The sequence below is a fragment of the Gadus morhua genome, chromosome 6 (assembly GCF_902167405.1).
Source record: "Gadus morhua chromosome 6, gadMor3.0, whole genome shotgun sequence".
In the NCBI taxonomy this organism is placed as follows: Eukaryota; Metazoa; Chordata; class Actinopteri; order Gadiformes; family Gadidae; genus Gadus; species Gadus morhua.
Window position 1 is genome coordinate 5,957,478 of NC_044053.1, and position 22,195 is coordinate 5,979,672.

General features: G+C 46.0%; 1 protein-coding gene across 1 annotated transcript in view; it reads left to right on the top strand.

The window, feature by feature from the left end:
- The window catches only part of LOC115545421 (sialic acid-binding Ig-like lectin 5), a 30,294-nt gene extending 17,362 nt beyond the window's left edge, over positions 1-12,932 (top strand). Inside the window, exons 10-11 of the mRNA XM_030358587.1 lie at positions 9,379-9,460; positions 11,711-12,932. Of these exons, the coding sequence (XP_030214447.1) occupies positions 9,379-9,460; positions 11,711-11,959 (331 nt within the window). The 3' untranslated portion in view covers positions 11,960-12,932. The remainder of the gene's footprint in view (positions 1-9,378; positions 9,461-11,710) is intronic.
- The last annotated feature ends 9,263 nt before the right edge of the window (positions 12,933-22,195 follow it).

Genomic DNA, 22,195 nt, shown 5'->3' on the forward strand with positions numbered 1-22,195 from the left:
TCAGGGCCTTTGTGCAGAAGATTGTTCAGGCTCATCCCTTTAAACTCCTGGCTACTGTTCCAGACTATCCTCACTGGCGTTGAGCTAGAATGAGGATTCGGGGCGACCAGATGGCTGATGTACCAGATCGGCCCGTTCCAGCCCTCAATCTCTTGCTTTGTGAGCTTGATGGCTGCTCCTCTTGATACCATCTCGCGGATCTGCTCTCCATATGCCGCTTTCCATACAGATTCTCTTGCCAGTCGAGCCTCGGTGTTCCGGAAGGTTGCTTCCACTGCTCGGCGGTTATCTGGCAGAATCGCTGGGTCGGCCTTCCATGGGTAGGCCGCATCCCAGTGTGGGGCGTCACTGTGCTTGTCTACTAGCACATAAGAGAGGCAGTCCTTTATTTTCTCTAACTCCCTTTCTTCTCCAAGGGTCATCTCTTTGCCTCCCGGGGGACACTTGCTGCACTTGCAGCTCCCGCATTTCGGGTCACATGCTGCTCCAATACTGTCCCACTTGAACCACTCAAACACCTCTTTATTCGTGGCAGTGGTGCTGCTGAGTGTCACTTTTTCCAACCTCGTTGGGTCCTCGTCACTCAGGTCTATGGTGTCCACCAGGACCTCCTTGTACACCCTTGAGGATGTTCTCATGGACCTTGCAAAGTGGGTTTCGGACTGGTGCAGCGTTAGGTCGACCATCTCGAAGAGATCAGGGTGAGTACCGCCAACAGTTTTGCCCAGTGTGCCGTCCCAGAGGACTAGATCTCCCTCCATCTTGAACGGCTGTGGAACTAGGCGACCTTCCCTGTGGCTGATCAAAAGATCTATGTTCTCAGGACGGACCAGTTCTTCTGCAGCGACGTCGGGAAAGATCTTTTGCAGTTGCTGCGGAGTGACAGGCTGACTTATCTCCGCGATACTCTCCAGGCCATAGCAGAGCAGTTTGTGTTCCGTTACCGTCCCCTTGGTGGTCTTCACTCTTAGACGCAGGGAGTATCTCTTGGTTGTGACAGTCTTTCTCATCCCTCCTACTCCATGGACGATTAACTTAATGCTCTCACCAATCAGTCCAAGGCGTTGGGCAGCGTTGTTTGTTATATAGTTGGTGTCAGAGGCAAGGTCAATAAGAGCACCGATTAGCTGGCCTGAGTTCGTGGTTACGTCCAGCAACATCATTACCACCGGGTATTCTTTCAGTCCACCTCCAGCAGTGCAGATCGATGTTGAGACTTTGTTAGAAAATGCCTTCCTGAATTCTGCTCTCAGTTCCGGAGTGACTTTCGCCAGTAGCTCTACCTGCTGGCTTGTCATCCCGAGGCCTTTCCGTTCCACCCTCTTGGTACCTTGCTCCTCGCTACCAGTGTCTTTTTCTTGAGCGATGAACTTGGGGCAGAGCAGATAATGGTGAGACTCTTCTCTGCGGCAGTCCATTTTACTGCAGAGAAACTTTGGGTTGCAACGGCCATCCTTTAGGTGGAAGCACAGGCACCGATTGCATCCCCCATGGGTCTTTAGATGGGCCTTTCTCCTCTGGAGATCCATCTCCCTGAAGGCTTTGCAGGCAAACAGCCTGCCAGCGTGTGTCTCATCGGCACAGGCAGTGCATGAGCCCAAGCATGAGCCCGTTGACTGAGACCCTCTTTGGCCTGAGGTGGCTTTGGAGAACGCTTTCTTGGCTCCTCTTTCTTGCTTGTCTGCCGGGCCTCTCACTGAGGGGCTCCACTCTCCAGGGCTTGCCTCCAGCAGATCCAGCTCCTCCAGGATTGCCTCCTGTTTCTTCAGGAAGCGCAGCAAGCAGTCGAAGTGGTTAGGTGGAGCAAAACCATTCGCAGCCTCAAACTTGTGTTCAATCCATTTCTCCTTCAGAGAGCTTGGGAGCTTGCTTTCAAGGGACTGTGCTACCCAACGGTTCTTTATAACATCCTCTTCTCCCAGGATCATAAGGTTGCTAAGGGCCCGCTCCACGGTTTGGATCAGCTCAATTGCTTTCCTGGGGTTGTTTCCTTTTACGGGGAGTAGGGCCTGAACCTCCTCGGATATCCTCAGGACGATTTTCGCCTTGTTCCCGAAGCGGTTGTTGAGGCGCCTGAACATTTCATCTGCCGACGCACAGCTGGACAGAACCAGGTCTTTTTTCACTCTGTCGCTGAGACTTGCTAGGAGATGGAACCTTGTAACCCCAGCCGCCGTCTGTGGGTTTCCCAGCTGTTCCAACTCTTCCCACTCAGCCTTCCACCGGTAGTAGTCGGTCATGTCTCCTGAGAACGTGGGCAGGCGTGTTCTTTCAAGACTGATCTGTGGTCTGAAGCCGTACACCCCGGGATTCATGCCAGGGATGCTTTGTGGTGGTGCGTGTGGGAAGTTCGGAACCGCAGGCGCCGCCTCTTCTCCCCCGTCAAGCTCTTCAGTCCGCTTCAACTTTTTCCAGCTCTGCACCCAGTCATGCAGTCTGTTTCCCAGGTTGTATAGCTGCTGCTTGTACACTGTTGTCTTGGCTTCAGAGACAATGGTTTCCCATTCAAGCACCTTCCGCTCGAGCATGCTGATCCTCTCCTCCAGGCTCTCTCTCAGGACTTGACAGTCTTCCTCCGGCAACTCCTTCACGTCAGTGTACTCAACCTCGGCACATTTCTCCTCTGCACCGTCGGCGTACAGTTTTATTTCGACATAGGCGAATTTGAACCATAATGTCTCCTTAGCGAGCCGGAGCGTGTCTGTGTATGTGTCAAGGCACATCGCCGTTTTCTCCTCTGCATGAGCTGCTTCTTCTTCTGCCTTTTCCACTTCTCCCAGAGCATCGATATATTCGAGACCAGTATCGTGCACCTTTTCAAAGTCCACACCAAGTGTTCTGATCTCGTCAATGAGTGCTCTTTTTCCTAGGAGATCTACAGTGAGGGACAGCTTCTTCGCTCTTTTGCTAAAGAGGGCCTGTGCTGTTAAGCGCTTTCCTTTCAGGGCCGCTAATTCTGCCAAATCCATTTTCCTTTTCCCGCACTGACCAAGGTGCTGTTCCACAGAGGGGTCTATTCGGCCTATTCCTCTTCGTCTGGTGCTCCTTCACTGGTCAATGCTGATAGGGCGGTGACAGACTTGGCTCTTGGCTTGATGTGCTCAGGCCGTTGATTTATTACTGTTCCGTTTTCTCCCCACGGAAGGGGTAACCCGGTGTACAAAGAATATTACTCGGTATTCCACTTTTGTTTGTTTATTCTTTAACAAAGGGAAAGCAGGTAATAAATCTGAAAGGTAAGGAATGCAATGTTACACTTCTCATGTGCATTACACAAACATCACCTGCATTCATCAAAATACCAATATACAACAATAATAATAATTTACAATCATTAATGTACACGTTTCAAACGTCACCCATGCGCCATATTCAAATCCTATTCAAATCTCCGCAATAGGAAACTACAACTCCCAGAATGCCCCGCGGCAACCCAGGAAGTACAGCACAAATGCCGGTCCCTGCGATTCATTTAATCGACGTTCACAAAACAAAACAAATACAAACATGGATGGACACGGATGGGACAGCGACGTTACAATTCCAAATGGATTTATGTATTTGAAATGTTTATATAGTTTTAACTTTGGCTATTAGCAACGTACTGGGATCTACCGGCGCATAGTGCTATTGCGAAATCATTAGACGACATAGCAGGCAACATGATTTGACATCAAGAAAGCAGACAAGAAGACAAGAATTCAAAGGAGCTTACCAAGTGGCTGCACACCGGGTCAAAGTTATGTGGCAATAATACAACTCTTGCGCCACCTTCTTATTGGGCGAACACCGGTCACATGGACCCACAGCACACCGTTCTCTTAAAGAGGCACTACACCATTGGGCTGCCGAGCCTCAGACGTTCATCAACAACTCAACTAAGTAAATAAGAAACAATAAAACTACACAAACGGCAGACCTCCACAGAAAACACAACAGTCTGCGTCCGACTCGGATGAGCCTTTGGCCCACGTCCCTACTGGTGACTGGGCTGAACATATGGAGTTTGTCGACAGGCTAGCCGAACTTGAACCGGAGCCCCCCGAGAGCGCTGGCCAGCTGCCGCTTCAGCTAGCTGCTCCCCAGGATGAAGAAGACGTTCTAGACATCGGCCTGGACGTGCATGGGTTATCGGAGGATGAGCAAGACGCACTTGCGTCGGGTCAATATGCCACCGACACTACACCGGTTGGCGATGGCGATACTTCTTTCTTTTCTCTGTATCGTCGTGCAGCGCGAGAATTGGAGGTTGACTGGCCCGCTGCTGCACCGGCTCAGAAACAATCCCGCTTCGCGGGATTCTACCTTCCCCAGGAACCAACTGCGACCAAAAACCGACTACCTATGTTTCTGGATTTTGTGTCGGAGCTAACGTCGGCTTGGAGCAAGCCACTTTCTACCCGCGTCACAGTGGCGGGGTATGGGCAATACTTGGACCTGGACGGTGCTGACAAGGCTGGGTTAGTCAACCCCCCACCCATGGAACCATCTCTGGCAGCGTACCTTGCTCCATTGCAGAACCACGGTGTGGGCGGCCCCCGCTGTGCAGCGCTCTCCCTCGGCAGAGGAATGGCTTCTACGGTGGTGGCACAGAGGCACCTGTGGCTCACTCTCTCGGACGTGCCGGAGAGGGACAGGGCTGTGTACTTGGATGAACCAGTGTCTGCTGAGGGATTGTTTGGACATTCACTCGACGCCATTCAGGCGAAGTTTGAGATGAGGAAGAAGCAAACAGAGGCTCTGCGCAGCATCATCCCCAGACGCGACGCGAAGCCCAGGCCATCAACCAGTGCTCGTAGGCCCGCAGCGCCGCAGCCGCCTCCCCCCAAGAGACCGGCGCCGTTTGCGAGCTCACACTTCCACCCCGTGAAGCAGCATCAGCAGCCGAGTCAAACTCATGGTCAAGCTCCACGCCAGTCGGCTTGGAACAAAGGGCCGCCGCCGAGCTTCCGTAAAGACTCTGCGACGCGGAGGAGGAAGCCACAAGACTCCTAACTTCGGGAGTACAGAGGGCAGAGCAGCATGGAGACACTGCCAGCCCTCATCTGTTGCCGCCAAAGAGGTTGCCATGTTATGTTCAAGGGTCCAGCCCCAAAAGGCGTTGTTTTCCCCTAACACAGTCTCCCAAGCACTCACCCCCCATACACTCAAGTGCATGTTCATTTGCAAATGTTTCTGTGTTCAGTGCCCCAATAAAGGTGCCCCATGTTCAAAATATTGCTTGTCAAAATACAAGTCAAATAAAACACAGCAGGCGGTTAATGCCGTCACCTCCCGGCCCACTGGGGGGCGACATACTACCACCTACAGTACAGGAGGTCAGTCGGCTGTCAGCACAACTTCCCCAGTGGCGCGCGTGCGCAGTCTGCCCATGGGTAGAAAGAACTGTTGCTATGGGTTACCGGTTACAGTTTTGCGCCCGGCCACCTCGCTTCCTCTCTGTAGTAAACACAGTTGTAACAAGCGAAGCAGCAGCCGTGCTGAGGGAGGAAATACACACTTTGCTGAGCAAAAATGCAATACGAGTGGTTCCGACTTCGGAGGCGAACAGAGGTTGGTACAGCCGTTATTTCGTTGTCCCGAAGAAAGGGGGGGGACTACGTCCGATCCTAGACCTGCGTGTATTAAACAAATACCTGCGGTCTTACAGGTTCAAAATGCTGACACTCAGACAGCTACTGAACGCTGTCAGTACGGGAGATTGGTTTGCGACGATCGATCTAACAGACGCATACTTCCATGTAGCGATCCACCCGCACCACAGACAGTTTCTCAGGTTTGCGTTCGAAGGGACGGCATACGAATACCTGGTGCTACCGTTCGGTCTGTCGCTAGCCCCGCGCACCTTTTCAAAATGTGTCGAGGCGGCGTTAGCTCCTCTTCGAGAGAAGGGCGTCCGCATCCTAGCCTACCTAGACGATTGGGCTTTGGTGGCAAGCTCCAAGGAGCAAGCAGCAGTGCAACTGTCGCTAGTTCTGTCTCACATTCAAACGCTAGGGTTTTCAGTGAACGAACGGAAAAGCTCGCTGTACCCGAGTCAGCAGTTTTCCTTCCTCGGACTCGAAATATGCTCCGTTTGAGGCCGAGCATGTCTTTCAGAGCACAGAGTGACCGCGTTTCTCCGCTGCCTTGCTCAATTTCAGTTGGGACACAGACTGTGTTTTCGGACAGTTTTGAAGCTGTTGGGCACGATGGCATCTATGATCGCGGTAGTGCCGCTCGGGCTGTTAAAGATGCGAGCGTTTCAACGTTGGACTCTGTCTCATCGGCTGTGCACGCGGCGTCATCTTCGACGAATGCTGGCGATAACCCCGTCTTGTATGTCAGCTCTCCTCCCATGGAGGGATCCCGCTCTACTGAGTCAAGGTTCCGCGATAGGGAGGGTGACTTTTCGCAAAGTGTTGTCCACGGATGCCTCCCTCAAAGGGTGGGGGGCTCTGTGCGACAGTGTCGCGGTGAGAAGGGTTTGGTCGGCGGCTCAAAGCCAGCTTCACATCAACCACTCGGAAATGCTAGCAGTGTTTTTAGCCCTAAAGCATTTCTGTCCAGCTTTGACAGGCCAGCATGTCCTGATCAGGACAGACAACACAACTGTGGTTTCATACATAAACAAGCAGGGAGGGACCCGCTCACTTCCCCTGTTAAAACTGTCTCGCTCTCTGTTACTATGGTGCAGTGTGCATTTTCTGTCTCTCAGAGCCACCCATATCCCAGGTCATTTGAACCTAGGGGCAGACCTTCTTTCCAGGGGAGGGCCTCTAGTGAGGGAATGGAGGTTGCATCCAGCAGTGGTGGCTCAGATATGGGAGCGCTTCGGCAGGGCGGAAGTCGACCTCTTTGCCTCCAGGTCGAACACCCACTGCCCCTTGTTCTTTTCCATGACGGATCTAAACGCGCCTCTGGGAATGGATGCGCTAGCTCATCAATGGCCGAACACTCTCCTATATGCGTTTCCTCCTGTGGACACTGCACTATGGTGCAGAAAAAGCTGGACAGGCTGATCATCTCTGCAGTCGTGGTATGCAGAGATGATCAGCCTGTTGATGGAGAGGCCGTGGCCTCTTCCTCTCATCAGCAACCTTCTTTCCCAGGCAGGGGGGGAGGTAATTCATCCACGCCCCGAACTGTGGCGTCTCCATGCTTACCTGTCGAAAGGTCCAATCTGATAGCTAAGGGTCTGCCTCCGAGTGTCGTGGAAACGATCCAAAGCGCAAGAGCATCGTCCACCAGAGGCTTATATGCTTATAAATGGCGGGCATTTGAGCAGTGGTGTGAAGACCAGAATGTTCTCCCTTTCCAGTGCTCTATTGTGGACGTTTTAACGTTCCTTCAGGGGCTTTTGGATAAAGGGCTTTCTTTTTCCACAATTAAAGTCTATTTGGCGGCTATATCGGCCTGTCATATCGGCTTTGATGGTGTGACACCAGGTGCTCACCCTTTAGCTGTGCGATTCTTAAAGGGAGTTCGCCGGTTGAGGCCCGTTGTTAAATCCAGCATTCCCTCATGGGATTTGGTTTTAGTACTTGAGGCTCTTTGTGGTCCTCCTTTTGAGCCTATTGAGTCGGTCGATATGAAATTTGTTTCATACAAGACGGCACTACTCCTGGCTTTGACCTCTGCAAAGCGGGTTGGCGACCTTCATGCGTTATCTGTGCATTCCTCTTGTACCCAGTTCACCTCGGATGGCTCCAAGGTTACGTTGCGTCCGAGTGCGTCATATTTGCCTAAAGTCATTCCTGCGGCGTATAACTCTATGACATTTGAGCTCTCAAGCTTTTGTCCTCCTCCTTTTGCCTCTGAAGAGCTGAGGAGGCTACATTGCCTGTGTCCTGTGCGTACGCTGCGCACCTACATTGACCGCACTCAGGGTGTGAGGCTTTGTGACCAGTTGTTTGTTTGCTTCGCTAATCCAGCAAGGGGAAAGGCACTGTCTAAACAGCGACTTTCCCACTGGATTGTGGAAGCGATCTCCCTGGCTTATAGCAGCAGAGGCCTCCCCTTACCCCAAGGGGTGAGGGCACATTCAACTAGGGGCATGGCAACGTCATGGGCGTTGTTTAGAGGGGTATCAGTGACTGATATCTGTGCTGCAGCTAGTTGGTCTTCACCGCACACTTTTGTCCGGTTTTATCGATTGGATGTGACCGCCCCTTCGGTGGCTCATTCTGTCCTTTCTGCTGGGTCTGTAATGCACTAGAGTGCTTGGTTTTATGACCCTTGTTCGGTGGCTGCTCCGGGGGCGTGATTATATGTCCCATACTAATGTGTTGTACCGAGTGAATCGACTGAAAGGGAACGATATGTTATGAATATAACTTCTGTTCCCTGAAGGAGAGGAACGAGGTACAACACATGGTTGCCCCACTCCGCAGCTGGGCTAGGTGAAGAGCGGTTACTGAACTGAGAAATGACCGTGGTGACCGGTGTTTTATGTGCGGGCGGGGCCTCACATACGTCACCACAGGTCATTTGCCTTTTTAAGGCGTGAATAGAGGTGTCTTCAGTCAGCCACGCGAGGGCGTGATATCCCATACTAATGTGTTGTACCTCGTTCCTCTCCTTCAGGGAACAGAAGTTATATTCATAACATATCGATTGGCAGAGTGCGTATGCGTGTGTGAGTGACGTCAGCGAGCGAGGAGAGCGAGCGGTAGCGCGTGTGTCTTGTGAAGAAGCGAACGAGTCCGGTAGAATAAAGTACCCATCCTGTCAATAATCGGTGGCCGCTTCATTCCGACCTATAAGCAGACAAACTGCCAGTCAAATCACACAAAACCATAGAGACAGGATCACAGAGGCGATTTTTTTTCGCGCTTGGCCCAATCTGGATAAATGTCGTTCATATCGCATATGCGGACTTCCACGGCTGTGGAGAAATGCAATCCTCCATAGCCACGGAGAGCTGTCATCACAGAGAGGTCATCTCGTTGCATACTTACGGCATCGATAGAGGGGGTGGTGTCAGCAGACTATTATTTAGACAATTATTAGCACATTTCAATCGGACAATTTGACCGGAGAGTTATAAAGGGCGTATCGCGCTTGTGCCTTCACACACCGCGAGACAGGTTCGTGGCTTTGAGTGTCGCGATTTCGTTTTCGATATCGTTACAGCCCTAATATATATGTGTGTGTGTGTGTGTGTGTGTGTGTGTGTGTGTGTGTGTGTGTGTGTGTGTGTGTGTGTGTGTGTGTGTGTGTGTGTGTGTGTGTGTTTATTCTGTACCCAAGTCCAGAGAAGGGGAGCTTGGTTATTCTGTACCCAAGTTCCCAGGCTGGCAGTGGGATCAATACAGCTAACCACATTGTCCGTCAAAAATGGTCAGCTTCTTTTTTTCTCCTCCCTCATCTTCTTCTTCCCAACTGTTAATATTCCAGAGCTTGGAAAATGGACAACCAAACAGGACTCGGCAGCGACGCTCTAATCAACAAAGCTCCACCCAACGTAGAGTACTCCCAGGTAACCCGCCCCCTATTTTGACCCAGGTTACCCTATCTGAAAACAATCTGTAGCTGGCTGACCGTAACACTATCTTTACCAAGGTAACCCTAACCTTATCTGTAAACAGTAAGGTGACCAGATTTCTGAACTGAAAATCGGGGACATTTTCAATGCGGCGGTGAAAAATCCTTACATATTATCATTATGAAATAAAAAATGGGGACAAGTACTTTTTCATGTATTTTAACCAGCTTTTATTACACAAAAGGTCAGAGGCGCCATTAGTGGGCGAAAAGTTAGGACAATTCTGTGGGCCAGTGAATGACAGGGGCCCTGAAAAAATATTAGAACATTAGTTATGTTAATAAAAAAACATCATTAATGGATTTTAATGGAAAATCAAATTTATAATTAAACAAACACTATCAGTATGCAGAATGTTTCCTTCATGTCTTCACAGTGTTATATTATCACAACTCAATGTCATATTGTAAAGTTAGTATCGGACAATAAGATAATTGAAGCCTTCACAGGTAGAGGTGTGGTTACAGAAACTGCACATGGTTGGCGTTGCCTGTGTGTGTGTGATGGTGGGACCCAGTGTGATATCTTTTAATGGGGCCCAACATCCCTGGTGGCGCCCCTGCAAAAGGTTAATAAATCAAAATATCAGCACCCACAAATATCATGTATCAGTAGTGCACAGCAGTGTCAAAAACACAAATATAGAATAATACATGAGAAAAAAATCTCTCTTCCAAAGTTAAGTGTCATGTGCAAAGACAGCTGCCAGACCAGTAGCTAGTAAATATCATCAAGATGTAATTAGTAATAATTACCAAGTCAAAACATATAAAAAGATGTAAGACTCTCGTCTGTTCTCTTCTCCTTCAATGCTTTTCTTTTCTTCACCCTTCTTTCTTCTCTCCTTAGCTTCCCTCTGTTGTTTAGTTCTATATTTCTGCCTTTCCATACTATTCTCCTGCTCTTTTCATCTTCTCTCCTTCACTCTGTTGATTACTTATTTATTTATTATACCTTTACTAAAAACATTGACATAAAATAGTGACTCAGGGCATCAGCTAATCAAATGGTCTGCATTTATAACTACTACAGTCATTGGTTACCCACACAGCCCGACAAAAAAAACAGCAGCCTAACACACACAACTATCAACCATTGACTGATTATTAATTAATTTATTATTAATAAATAATGTCATCATTATTATTATTTTAACAGTCTCAGGTCCCTATGCCTACAGGAAAATCATATGCTACCAAAGCAGTCTTCCACCTCCCCCTCTTCCAAAACAGAGCCACATACAATGTCATCACCTGGTAATCTCATGCTAACGTTAACATTACAGCTTCACTAATGACCGATATGAAAACATTGTCATGATTTTAACGTTCACTGACTTTTATAACGTTACGTTAGGTCTTCAGTTCAGATAAACAATCATACTTATTTTAACGTTACCACTTCACACACACACACACACGCGCACACACACACACACACACACACACACACACACACACACACACACACACACACACACACACACACACACACACACACACACACACACAGCCAAGTCTACTGCCAATTCACACAAAATAAATAAGTTCATACACAACATACCATTTATGAGACCGCTGATCTTCTCTTTTTCCTTTTTGCCGCCTCTAGATTGTTGTTGTTGACGCTGCTGCGTCTGGTCGTACGTCCTGATAACGTCTGTACGTCATACGACGTCTTCTCTGGTGCTGCGTTAAATTACTACCGTAATAACTGGTGTTTGAGTCTGCGCGCATTTTTCCCCCATTCACTGTCAAAATCGGGGACATTTCCGGGGACAGCTTTGACCGGGGACAGATCACCGAAAACGGGGACTGTCCCCGGAAATCGGGGACGTCTGGTCACCTTAGTAAACAGGTTACCCTAACCCTATGTTTACTAAGGTCACCCTAATCTTATCTGTAAACAGGTTATCCTAACCCGACCTTATGTTTATCCAGGTAACCCAAACCTATCGCTGTCCGAATGCCACTTAACTGGTTTTAATCCAGGAAACCAGGGTTCAAGTTACGTGGGAGCCAGTAGGAATTGAGCTCCATAAATCTGAGCTCCCATGAAATAAATAATATGTCAAAATGTGTGTGTGGGTGTGTGCGTGTGCGTGTGTGAGAGAAAATTGTGAGATCCCTGAGGTTCTGGTGACATCCCAATCAGTAAATCCGTATATATATATATCTCACTCAGCTGTTCTTCAAAAGTGGAGCGGACACCTATGCCACCATTGATAAACTGAAGAACACGGTCGGACCGAGAGAGAAGCCTGTTGGACTGGGAGAAGGGGCTGCTGGACCGAGAGAGGAGGCTGTAACAGCAGCAGGTTCCTCAGCCTTGACCCAACGGGATTCAGAGGAAGCCGCAGACCCAGCACCAGACAGGCAGGTGGCGGACTGTGATGTCCTGTACACAACAGTGAACTGGAAGAAGAAGTCCTAGAAAAAAGAGGTCTGAGCTCCTGGGGAAGAGACCCTCTGGGGCCCAGGGCCCCGGAGGCCCCTACACTTCCTCTTGGGGGGATGAGGGATGAGCTAAGGGCTACATTGATGAGTAAAGGCTAGGGGGATGAGTTAAGGGCTACATTGATGGGTAAAGGCTAGAGGGATGAGTTAAGGGCTACATTGATGGGTAAAGGCTAGCGGGAGGAGTTAAGGGCTACATTGATGGGTAAAGGCTAGCCTAGAGGGATGAGCTAAGGGCTACATTGATGGGTAAAGGCTACAGGGATAAGTTAAGGGCTGCAGGGATGAGTTAAGGGCTGCAGATTCACAAAGAATCTCAGGGTTGAAAGTTGCTCACAAGTGGCGAATTTAGGAGAAACCCCTAAAAATAATGGGCGTGTCAGTCTTGTCAGTCTTTGGCTCCTAATTGATTTTACTTGGAGCAATTCACAAAGTATTTTAGGCCTAAAAGTAGCACCTAAGTCTAGGGGAGCTTAAAAGCCCTCGAGAGGACTCTTAACTCAGTAAGAGCTATTCACAAAGAATCTGAAAACGGCTGCATCGAGACGAAATGTTTTGGAGGCAATGGAGGACTGCGAATTGATAAATAGATATAGGCGTAAGGGTATCAAACTTGTGGTTGAATTTGTGAATAACACCTTGATATTTAGCAACAGGGAATTTGCAACTTTGCAATGCTGACGATTTAGGAATATCGCTGTTAAGGGAAATGTATAAATATGTCCTCAGTTGTTTTATATATATATATATATTGTGATTATTCTTTACCCAAGTCCACAGCATAATTATTGCACCACTGTGTAAGGATGCAGGCTTGCATATGTAAATGAAGGTGCGTTCACATCAAGCACTTGTTCAGGATGTATAATGCAGTTCTAAGAGAGCTCGGCTGAGCGTAACATGTATAAATGGTATTGAGAAAATAAACCATGCCAAAGAGCTAAAGAGTTCATTGTCTCCGTCCCAACTATCTCTCTGAGTGCAACGTATGAGGAAGCTGCCATCCTTAACGTCAACAATCGCAACCATCAGTGATGGTTAAAACAAACGGGGTCTGTAAAGTTGACATCGAGTGGTACACTCTTCGTCGCTGGTGTGGTGGAGTACAAGTAGAACGAATAGTATTCACTTCAGCCTTATGGCATATTTATTCACCGTTCAGAAGAGCACACAGAATACACTGCCGCTCACTCACTTGACGCACTCATCTGCTAGAGCGTAGTGACATCATCACGTTACACTATAACATGTAGCACATTGTCAACAGGATAATACTGGTAACCTACTACCACAGTACATGGAGTAAGGGCACATTCACATATTAACACTTAACAGGGGCAATGTTACAAATGTACCTTTGATCATCCTTAATGATATTTGTATTAAGTTTATAATCTGCTCAGTATCAATTTATCCTGAAACCAGTTGGGCTTTCGCTTGCACTTCATGTCTTGGTCTTTGCTTTCATTCATGATAGGAGGACCTGAACGGCGATAAGGGCTGATATTTAAAGTGTTCTGGAAATATGCTCATTGGATAATAGTTTGCAGGGTGCTTTTATATACCTCCTTGATATAATGCAATTTAGGTATTTTCATTGTTTGCTTTCTGTCACCCTGGTTGAAAGTCTAATTGGACAAGCTTCACTTGTCAACTAATTTAGGTTAATTTCTAGCAACGGCTTGTTGCCAATGCGTTTCAATGGAGCATTTGATGATGTTGTGTGAGCCTTTCCTGTAGGGCTGGAGCCCCCTGGTTAATAATCATATGCATCCTTTTAGCCCCTGTGACATAAAAGAGACCCCAGGTCTATAGCTTACTTGTTAATGGCCTCGACTCAGTCACCTATTGCATCACTTCCTTTATGGTTTCGGCCTCCTAATTGATCATTGTAGTATATTTGAATACCCTCTTTCATATATATGATACCACCACCCCTTGGACGTGGCAACAATTCTCCATAACCATATGGGGGGGGGGGGGTGCTTGTGGACAGTATTGGTGTACAATAGACATAAATAGGAAGCCCACTCAGGAGGAGGAATGACCTGTCTCATTCATATTTAATTATTTTTTTCAAATAACCCTGCCTCGTTAAATCAATGAGCTTGCTGTTTTGCTTTCAAAAATAGGTTATAGGCTGTGTCACTATAAAATCTTCACGTCTCCGCGAGTGACGTAACAAGCCACCAGACGGCGATTTAAAAAAACGATTCAAGTTCATTAAGAAAGTAGCTAAGCAAAGACAATGGTTTTATAGCCATGATTTAAACGGCATGCGAGCTGCTGGTTTCAGCGTCCATAACATCCATCATTGCAACCATGTTATTATATTTCTGTCGAGACCTATAATATTCTTCGTCATAACTATCAAACCAAACATCCTTCGGAGTGAGACTGTGTTGGTAAACCCCAGGTTAAAAATCCCAAAGGTTGTAACTAGGTTTTCATTAAATAATATAGATATGATTATTATTATTCTATATATTGTTTTAATTTTTAAAATACGATTGTTATTTTCAAGCAAGTGATAAGTCATACTGTTTATTTCTGATATTTAGATTTTTCTCCTGTTTACCTATTTACATTATACAACATTAGATTAATGTAAATAATTAACTGTGGAGCTATACCATTTTTGTTTATGAAGTTGCAATCTAGTGGACACAAGAAGGATCTCTGTATGAGTTAGTCATCTAAAAACTAATTTATATTTCCTTGTTTAATGTACAGATTGAATGGGTCACTTTAATCATTATCAGAAAAATAGCCCAACATGAGATTTTCTTCAGGAGCCGCCACTGGCTGAATATGCAATTGTGTGAACCCGCAAAACCAATTAAATTCAAGATCCATTCCGATGGGCTTATTCTGCCCTCTGGTGGTGTGAATTTGCCTTCACAGCCCAGCGAGAAAATGCTTGCCATTGTCCGTGGTGAATTTTAATACAATATATACTTTTTCAGTGTACAAAATGCGTTGTGTGAAACGGGACAGCAAATCTATTGAAATTTATAAATATATTAATTGTAATTCTATCCTGATGGCATAATAAACATAGGTTAAGTTCCTACTAGGTTTCATAGCAATGTCTAAGGCTAATTCAAATGTGTAACCATCTCTTTTAAACAATTGCAGTCTTCCGTCACAGTTCTCAGCTCAAGGCAAGGTAAGGAGCCGCCCTAAAGAAAGTCTTGCCCAGGGCCCCCTACTGCCTATAGAGCCAAAACGTATTAGTATTGACAAAGTGCATTATTAACAGTATTAAGAGCAGCATCAATAGTATGAACACTGAACACTTTGTTTACAGTAACAGAACAGTATTATCAGTATTCAAGTGGAAATCCTGAAGATTTATTTATTTCATAACATTCATAGTACTGCAAAACCAATGGTTTTGATTTTCATCAGTGGGCCACACTCTCAAGCAGCACTTTTGTGATACCTTATTCAGCGATAGATTTTCAAGATTGCCAACACAAAGTTGTCATGTGTAACACACTTACTGAACTACATCATACATTGACCATGATTGGTCATCAGAGATTAAGGACACTGTGGCAGTGTGTGTGGATGTTCTACTACATGTAGGCTACGCCGTCTAGGCTTCGCCTTATGGGCTTGTCCCGTGCGCGTGCTCGCGCGCACTGAAAATTTCCACTATGCACCAATCAACGTGGGCACCGCCCACATTTCCCACAGCACCGTGTATGTAATGCAGCGCATACCGCCGCTCATCGTCCCTTCCTTTCAGCATTGTACTGATCAACAGCAGTTAATAGAATGACTTCTCTTCAAGAACGTTGTGGCAGCGGCGGGGGCGAGGCGACAGACCAACGGCCCAATTCATAGCCATTGAAGAGCGCTTCCTTGAGTGCTGGGCCCTTTTCAGGGCCTCAATGTTCTTCCTGTCCCGCCTCTCTGGGAGATCATGGGTGAGGCGGTGGCCATCAAGGGCAACCCAATGCCAGCCCCCCTGTTGGATGTAACGCAGGGCGAGTGCTTTCGCACCCCGTCTTGCTCCCGGCGTGCTACTCGATGTTCCCAACCGTTCAGCATTTCTGCTGCGGGTGGGGACCCTTCGACACGGAAGGCCAAAAATAGGCCAAGGCCAACATGACAGCAAATCTACTAACATTAATAAATGTATTGTTACGTCCCCCGCTAGGGGAAGGGGTGGCAACATAAAAACCAGATGTCTTTGGTTAACTGGAAGTAGTTTATTTAACCCGGAGCTTGGGGTAATCAATGTAACACAAACAGAGGCAAAACTATAAAAAGGAAAAGGACCATTGGGTGCTGTCAAAATCAAAGAAATGAATATAACCAAAAGAGAAGCTCCCAAAATACATGAGTGGAACAGCACCCCTGCGACTAATGTTTTTAACAGAGGTATAGCTGCGTGTGGTGTGCGATAACCCCTAACAAACCCTTGCCCAGTTCCCAGGTAGTCAACAAGAGCCTCAATCAAACAACAAATAACCCTTCGAAGACCCAATATGGCAAGCTGCAAATCCAAGACAAGCTCCCGTGAATATTGAGCTCGTCCGTCTTTTATTCTCCTGGATCCTCGGTCTTCCGATGCAGCAACCAATCACTTCCGGGGAAAGCACATCAAAATTAACATAATGGTAAACAAATCACACGCGGGAAAACACATGGTCATTTACATAGCAGTCGACAAACTGAGGTTTTTACCCATGAGGGCGGGGCGTCAGTCCTCAACCGTAACAGTATTTATTGTAATTCTATTCTATTGGCAAAATAAACATAGGGCAAGTTTCTACTAGGTTTTATAGCAATCATGTTCATTAAAATGTGTAACCATTGCCTTCAAACAATTGCAGTGTTTTTCTTTCTTTTTTAACACAGCTTTCAGCTCAAGGCAAGGCAAGGAGCGGCCCCAAAGAAAGTCTTGCCTAGGGCCCCCTACTGCCTAGAACCAACGCTGACCAGTGTACCTGGTAACATAGATGTCCCTGGTACATCTAGCGTCCCTGGTAACATCTAGTGTCACTGGTAACATCTAGTTTCCCTGGTAACATCTGGCGTCCTAGGTAACAACTAGCATACCTTGGTTCCCTGGTACCAACCGGTCTTCCTGGTCAGTATTAACTAAGAGCAGTATTTACAGTATCAAGAGAGAACAATATAAACAGTGTTAACAGTTGACCGTATCAATGGTAAACATTTTCGTAAGGGAACAGTGTAAACTGGCAGAGTCTGATTGGACTGTGGGGCTGGGTGAGGCTGCACACCTGTTGCACATTGAGTAATCAGTGAGCACAGGTTAGACCAGCCGTCTGCACTCGGCAGCGGAGCACCCTTGCCGTGTTCATTATCACCCTTGTGCAATAAACCATATTATTAATTTGGTGGTATTTTAACACCACCACCCTAAGTCCTTTGTCTTGAGGAGCCCAAAATAAGTCACCTAGGTGGGGTGGGGCAGCGTCCTATGTGGGGTGTAACAGGGACCTTTGCTACAGGCAGTATGAACAGAGCAGGATCAACAGTATTAACAAAGAATGGTAGTACCAGAGCAGTGTCAACAGTATTAATATGGAACAGTGTTAACAGAGATTAGTATCAACAGTACTAACAGAGCAGTATTAACAGTGCAGTATTAACAGTTGTGCCGACCCTGTGGCTCGAGGAGACTGGGGGCGGGTCCCCTGCTCATGTGTTGTAGGTCGTGGGAGGAGCCAGTGGCTCATTACGGAAAAGTGGAAGCACCTTTGTCACTTGTTCTCAGAAGTTGCCAATTTGAATGAATGACTCGCTTTCCCTTTTGAAGGCTTCTTAACTTCCCGTTTTTTGTTCCATTACCCTGCTTTGTTGACTCTACACCTAACCACTACATAACATATATCCATCATCCACTTACTGTGTTACTGATGCTGCTGATCTACACATATCATTACTTCAATTTATTGGTTGTCCTTAATTAAATTATGTTAAGTTTACTCTTTCAAATATCAACCTCTGCAATAGTTTGTTACGGCCTAGAGCCGGGTCTAAACACAGTATTAAAGGTCCCATGGCATGCTACTTTATGGATGCTTTAGTGGGCCCCTAATACAGTATTTGAAGACGTTTCAGAAATTCAGCTGTGTTGCAGAATTACAGCCACTTTGAAACCAGTCGCACATTGAGCTTTCCCCAAAAGTATGGGGTCAGAACAGTGTCATTGATAATGAATGCACAGAGAAGTATTCAAAAATGTATTTTGTGATTTTTAAATAAATTACTCACTTCTCACAAATACATATCAATGCATACACAAATGGATATCGGCATGTATAAATGTACAATTTATCCATACACAAAAATAAGTTTCAAACAAACATTTCTGATCCACACAAATGTACCTTGTTTTAAATAAATGTAATGTAAATCCTTAAATATATGAATTAAAAAAATGTGTCATTCACTTTTCATTTGTGAACTGGTTTGCATTTGTGTGTGAACTGGTCTGTATTTATATTTGGATTTAAGCCAATCACATGACTGCAGTGACTGGGTTTTTACAATGTCGGTGCCGTTTACTACTTTAACGGCACTGACAATCCCAAACCCAGTCGAAACTAGATGGAAAAAGTGTGTAGCTCAAAACGTGACGCAGCTTTTACTTCTTCGCCACCTAGAGATTGTTATGTACGATCATTCAAAAAACCCATGTTATTTCCCACAGACATTTGACCCGGGAGGCTCCGAAGCTGGACTCAGAGGTCGGAACTGCAGTCATGTGATTGGCTGAAAACAAGGGAGGCATCTGATTGGCTACAGAGAGTTCCTTGTTGAAAGAAATGCATTTGTGAATCCAGCGACGTCAGGAGAGTCTCAAAAATCCACATATAAATACAGTCCAGTTCACACACAAATGCAAACAAGTTCACAAATGAAGAGCGTCTTGTTAATTCAAGTTTAACAGTTTGTATATAAATGTAACAACATCCAAATACATTTTTGGTGAAAATTGCAGATATTTTTTTAATTAACATATTTATGGATTTATATTACATTTATTTAAAACAAGGCACATGAGTGTGTGGATCAGAAATGTGTTTGAGAAACTTATTTTTGTTTATGGATTTATTTTACGTTTATACATACCGATATCCATTTGTGTGTGCATTGAAATGTATTTGTGAGAAGAGAGTAATTTATATATAAATCACAAAATACATTTGTGAATCCTTCTCTGTGCATTCATTATTAATGAGACTGTTCTAATCTGACCCCATATGTAACGGGTACAAATATAGACTGCGCCTTTAAGAGAAAACGGGCGGGAAGAGGGGAGCGGGAAGACAGACAGTGAACGAGCGGGAAGACAGTGAAGGAGCCAGGCGGTGTGCAAGGCGATGTAATGCGGTTGCATGCTGGTTTTTCCGTTTTGTTTTGTTAGATAAGTTTAGTACCAAGTTAAGTTTAGTACCAAGTTGTTCCAGTCAAACTGGTACGGTTTTGCGTCAACTCGGTCGCTGAGATTGGTGCGGCGGTTTTGAGCGTTTCGTAGTGGAGTGAGTCTGGACGTCAGTGGAGGCGACGGGGCAAACAGGCCCTCCGTGTGATTGTTACGAGGGAGGACGCTGTCCTGCGTGGTTGCCTGGGAGTCTGAACGTCGGTGAAAAGAGGCCCTCCGTGTGATTATTGCGAGGAAGGACGCTGTCCTACGTGATTGCCTGGAGCTGCCCGAGAGCTGGGGACGTTTCGGGAGGGCTTTGCCCTGCCAGCCATCGCACATCCTGAAGTGCGGTCTCTGCTGCAGTATCGTAATCCCTGCACCCCACCTAACCATTTACACTGAAACAGAATACACACACACCGTGCGCAGCGCGAACAGAACTGGGACGGAACGAACTAACGCTGCGCCGGTACACACACAAACACACACACACACACACACACACACACACACACACACACACACACACACACACACTGAAGGAAAGGTGTCTTTCTTGAGTGTTATAAGTGTTATAATATAGACAGTGTTATATTGGATTGTGATTAGAGATGTCCCGATCTCATTTTTTAGCTCCCGATCCGATTCCGATATTTTCATATTGCTCCCGATCCGATCCCGATATTTCCCGATACTGGTTTTCCGATACCGATTTCCGATGTCACTTGTGATACGATTAAACGGCATTATTCCAAACACATGACAGGGAGGGGAAAAGGGCAATTACTAAAAAGATAACGTAATAAAATGATTACCTGAATGTCTTCGAGGATGGAGTAGGCCTTTGGTGAATGCTTAAAATGACCCACAAGCTTCCGTGCGTTGGCGACATTTGTTGATGACCACTAGATGCAATGTGTGTGCGAGGCAGCCCAGGCTCTGTACCCCCATGTCTGCAAATGCCTACAGTCAGAGATTGGGAGAGAGGATGATGGCGAGAGAGAGATAGATGAGAGAATATCATTTAAACTGGATATTAATGTTTAGTTTTAAATTGTTTGCTGTCTCAATAACAGCTTGCTGCTAGTGGCTATGCTGACGTGAGTTAGCTGATAACGCTAGGCTAACTTCTAGCCTGTTAACATGGTTTTCCATCAAACAGACACGTTATCGATACATAATTTTAAATAAACCCAGGGTATACGTAATTATATTTGGGAATAGGTGGTAACTAGGGCCCGACCGATTCATCGGCCTGCCGATTTAATCGGCCGATTATAGCCTTTTCGAAAATGGTCAACATCTGCCAAAAATATGCAGATTACAACCGATTATTATTATTTTTTTTTTAAATGTTATTACGCTTAGTATCCTGCAGATTGCGCTCCTACTCGCCTTGCTAACTAACAACTTTAGCTGGAGTAAAAAAGAGGAGATTGAATTTTACCGTACAACATGAAAGCACGCTCGCTCAGGCAGCTGCGCCCTCACCTCACCAATGTACACAAGACGCGTTGTTTGAGCATGTTGTGCCTGTTTTTCTTCAGGTCCCAGGCCATGTTATTTTGTTATACTGTAGACTCTAACGGTGAGACCATACTGCTCAGCACGCACGTGTTAGTCAATGCTCACGAGCGCAGCACATTGGGAGTTAGTTAATATTTTACATTTTACATTACACTAATTTAATTTGATTTAATTGACTGTAAATGTATTCTAAAACACTCAAAGGTTCTGCATTCAATTCACATATTCGTCAAAAGTGTTTAAAGTATATTCAAGGTATCAAAAACTACGTTTTATATGCTTTTTTTTGTTTTGTTTTTAATCGGCCGATTAAATCGTAATCGTAATTTTTCTCTGAAAATAATCGGCATTGGCACTCAAAAATCAATATCGGTCGGGCCCTAGTGGTAACATTTAATATACATCCAGTAGATCATGTCAAAATCATCAAATGGAAGTTGACTTCATGATAGGGTTGGGCGATGTGAAGGAAATGGCCGATTGACGCTCTTGAAGGCAAAACATTGTGATGGCCGAAGCCATCGGCGGGGACGGGGGGGGAGGGGGGTTGTTGTTACGTATTTTATTATTTTTTAGTTTAGTTTTAATTTCATTATTATAAAAAATATTTCGAATACTAATGTTATTATGTTATTTAAAAAGGTAAAGGAAGTTTGTCATTGAGGAGCTGGAGGTGTCAGAGGTGGATACGCAACTCACAGCTGACTTGAAGCGCGTCATCCTGGAGAAGATTGAAGGGAAATATGACAATGATGCCTCCCAGAAGATGACGCGCAAAGCAAAACTGCTTGACCCACGAAACAGAGGGGACCAGACCACATGAAGCCACCTGAGCTTAGTAATTTAAAAACAGAACTGGTAGCGAAGATGGCGGCGGCAGCAGAAGCATCAAGCTCAAGTCCGACACGTGTTCCGATATCCATACTTCCATGACTACACTTAAACAAAGTACACTATCTACACTCAATAAGTGCGCCAATTTTCAGATGTCAGTGTTTTTCCAAATCGAATACTCCGTGCACTAACCGGAAATTACGATCACGACTGCCGCCGCGGCTCCTCCCCCGCAATAAACATCCCGCTTTGATCGGTGAACTCTTGACTCTTTTTTCATGTTTGATACACGTAGTTGTCATACTACGTGTTTACAGGTTACTAAGTACAGGTTACTAATCCCCCCAATGATTTAACAATTATGATTTTAGATTAGTTTGCCCCTTTTTGACTTTATAAGAAAAGCACCTTGTATATACCTTTTTGAATGTTAAAACAGAA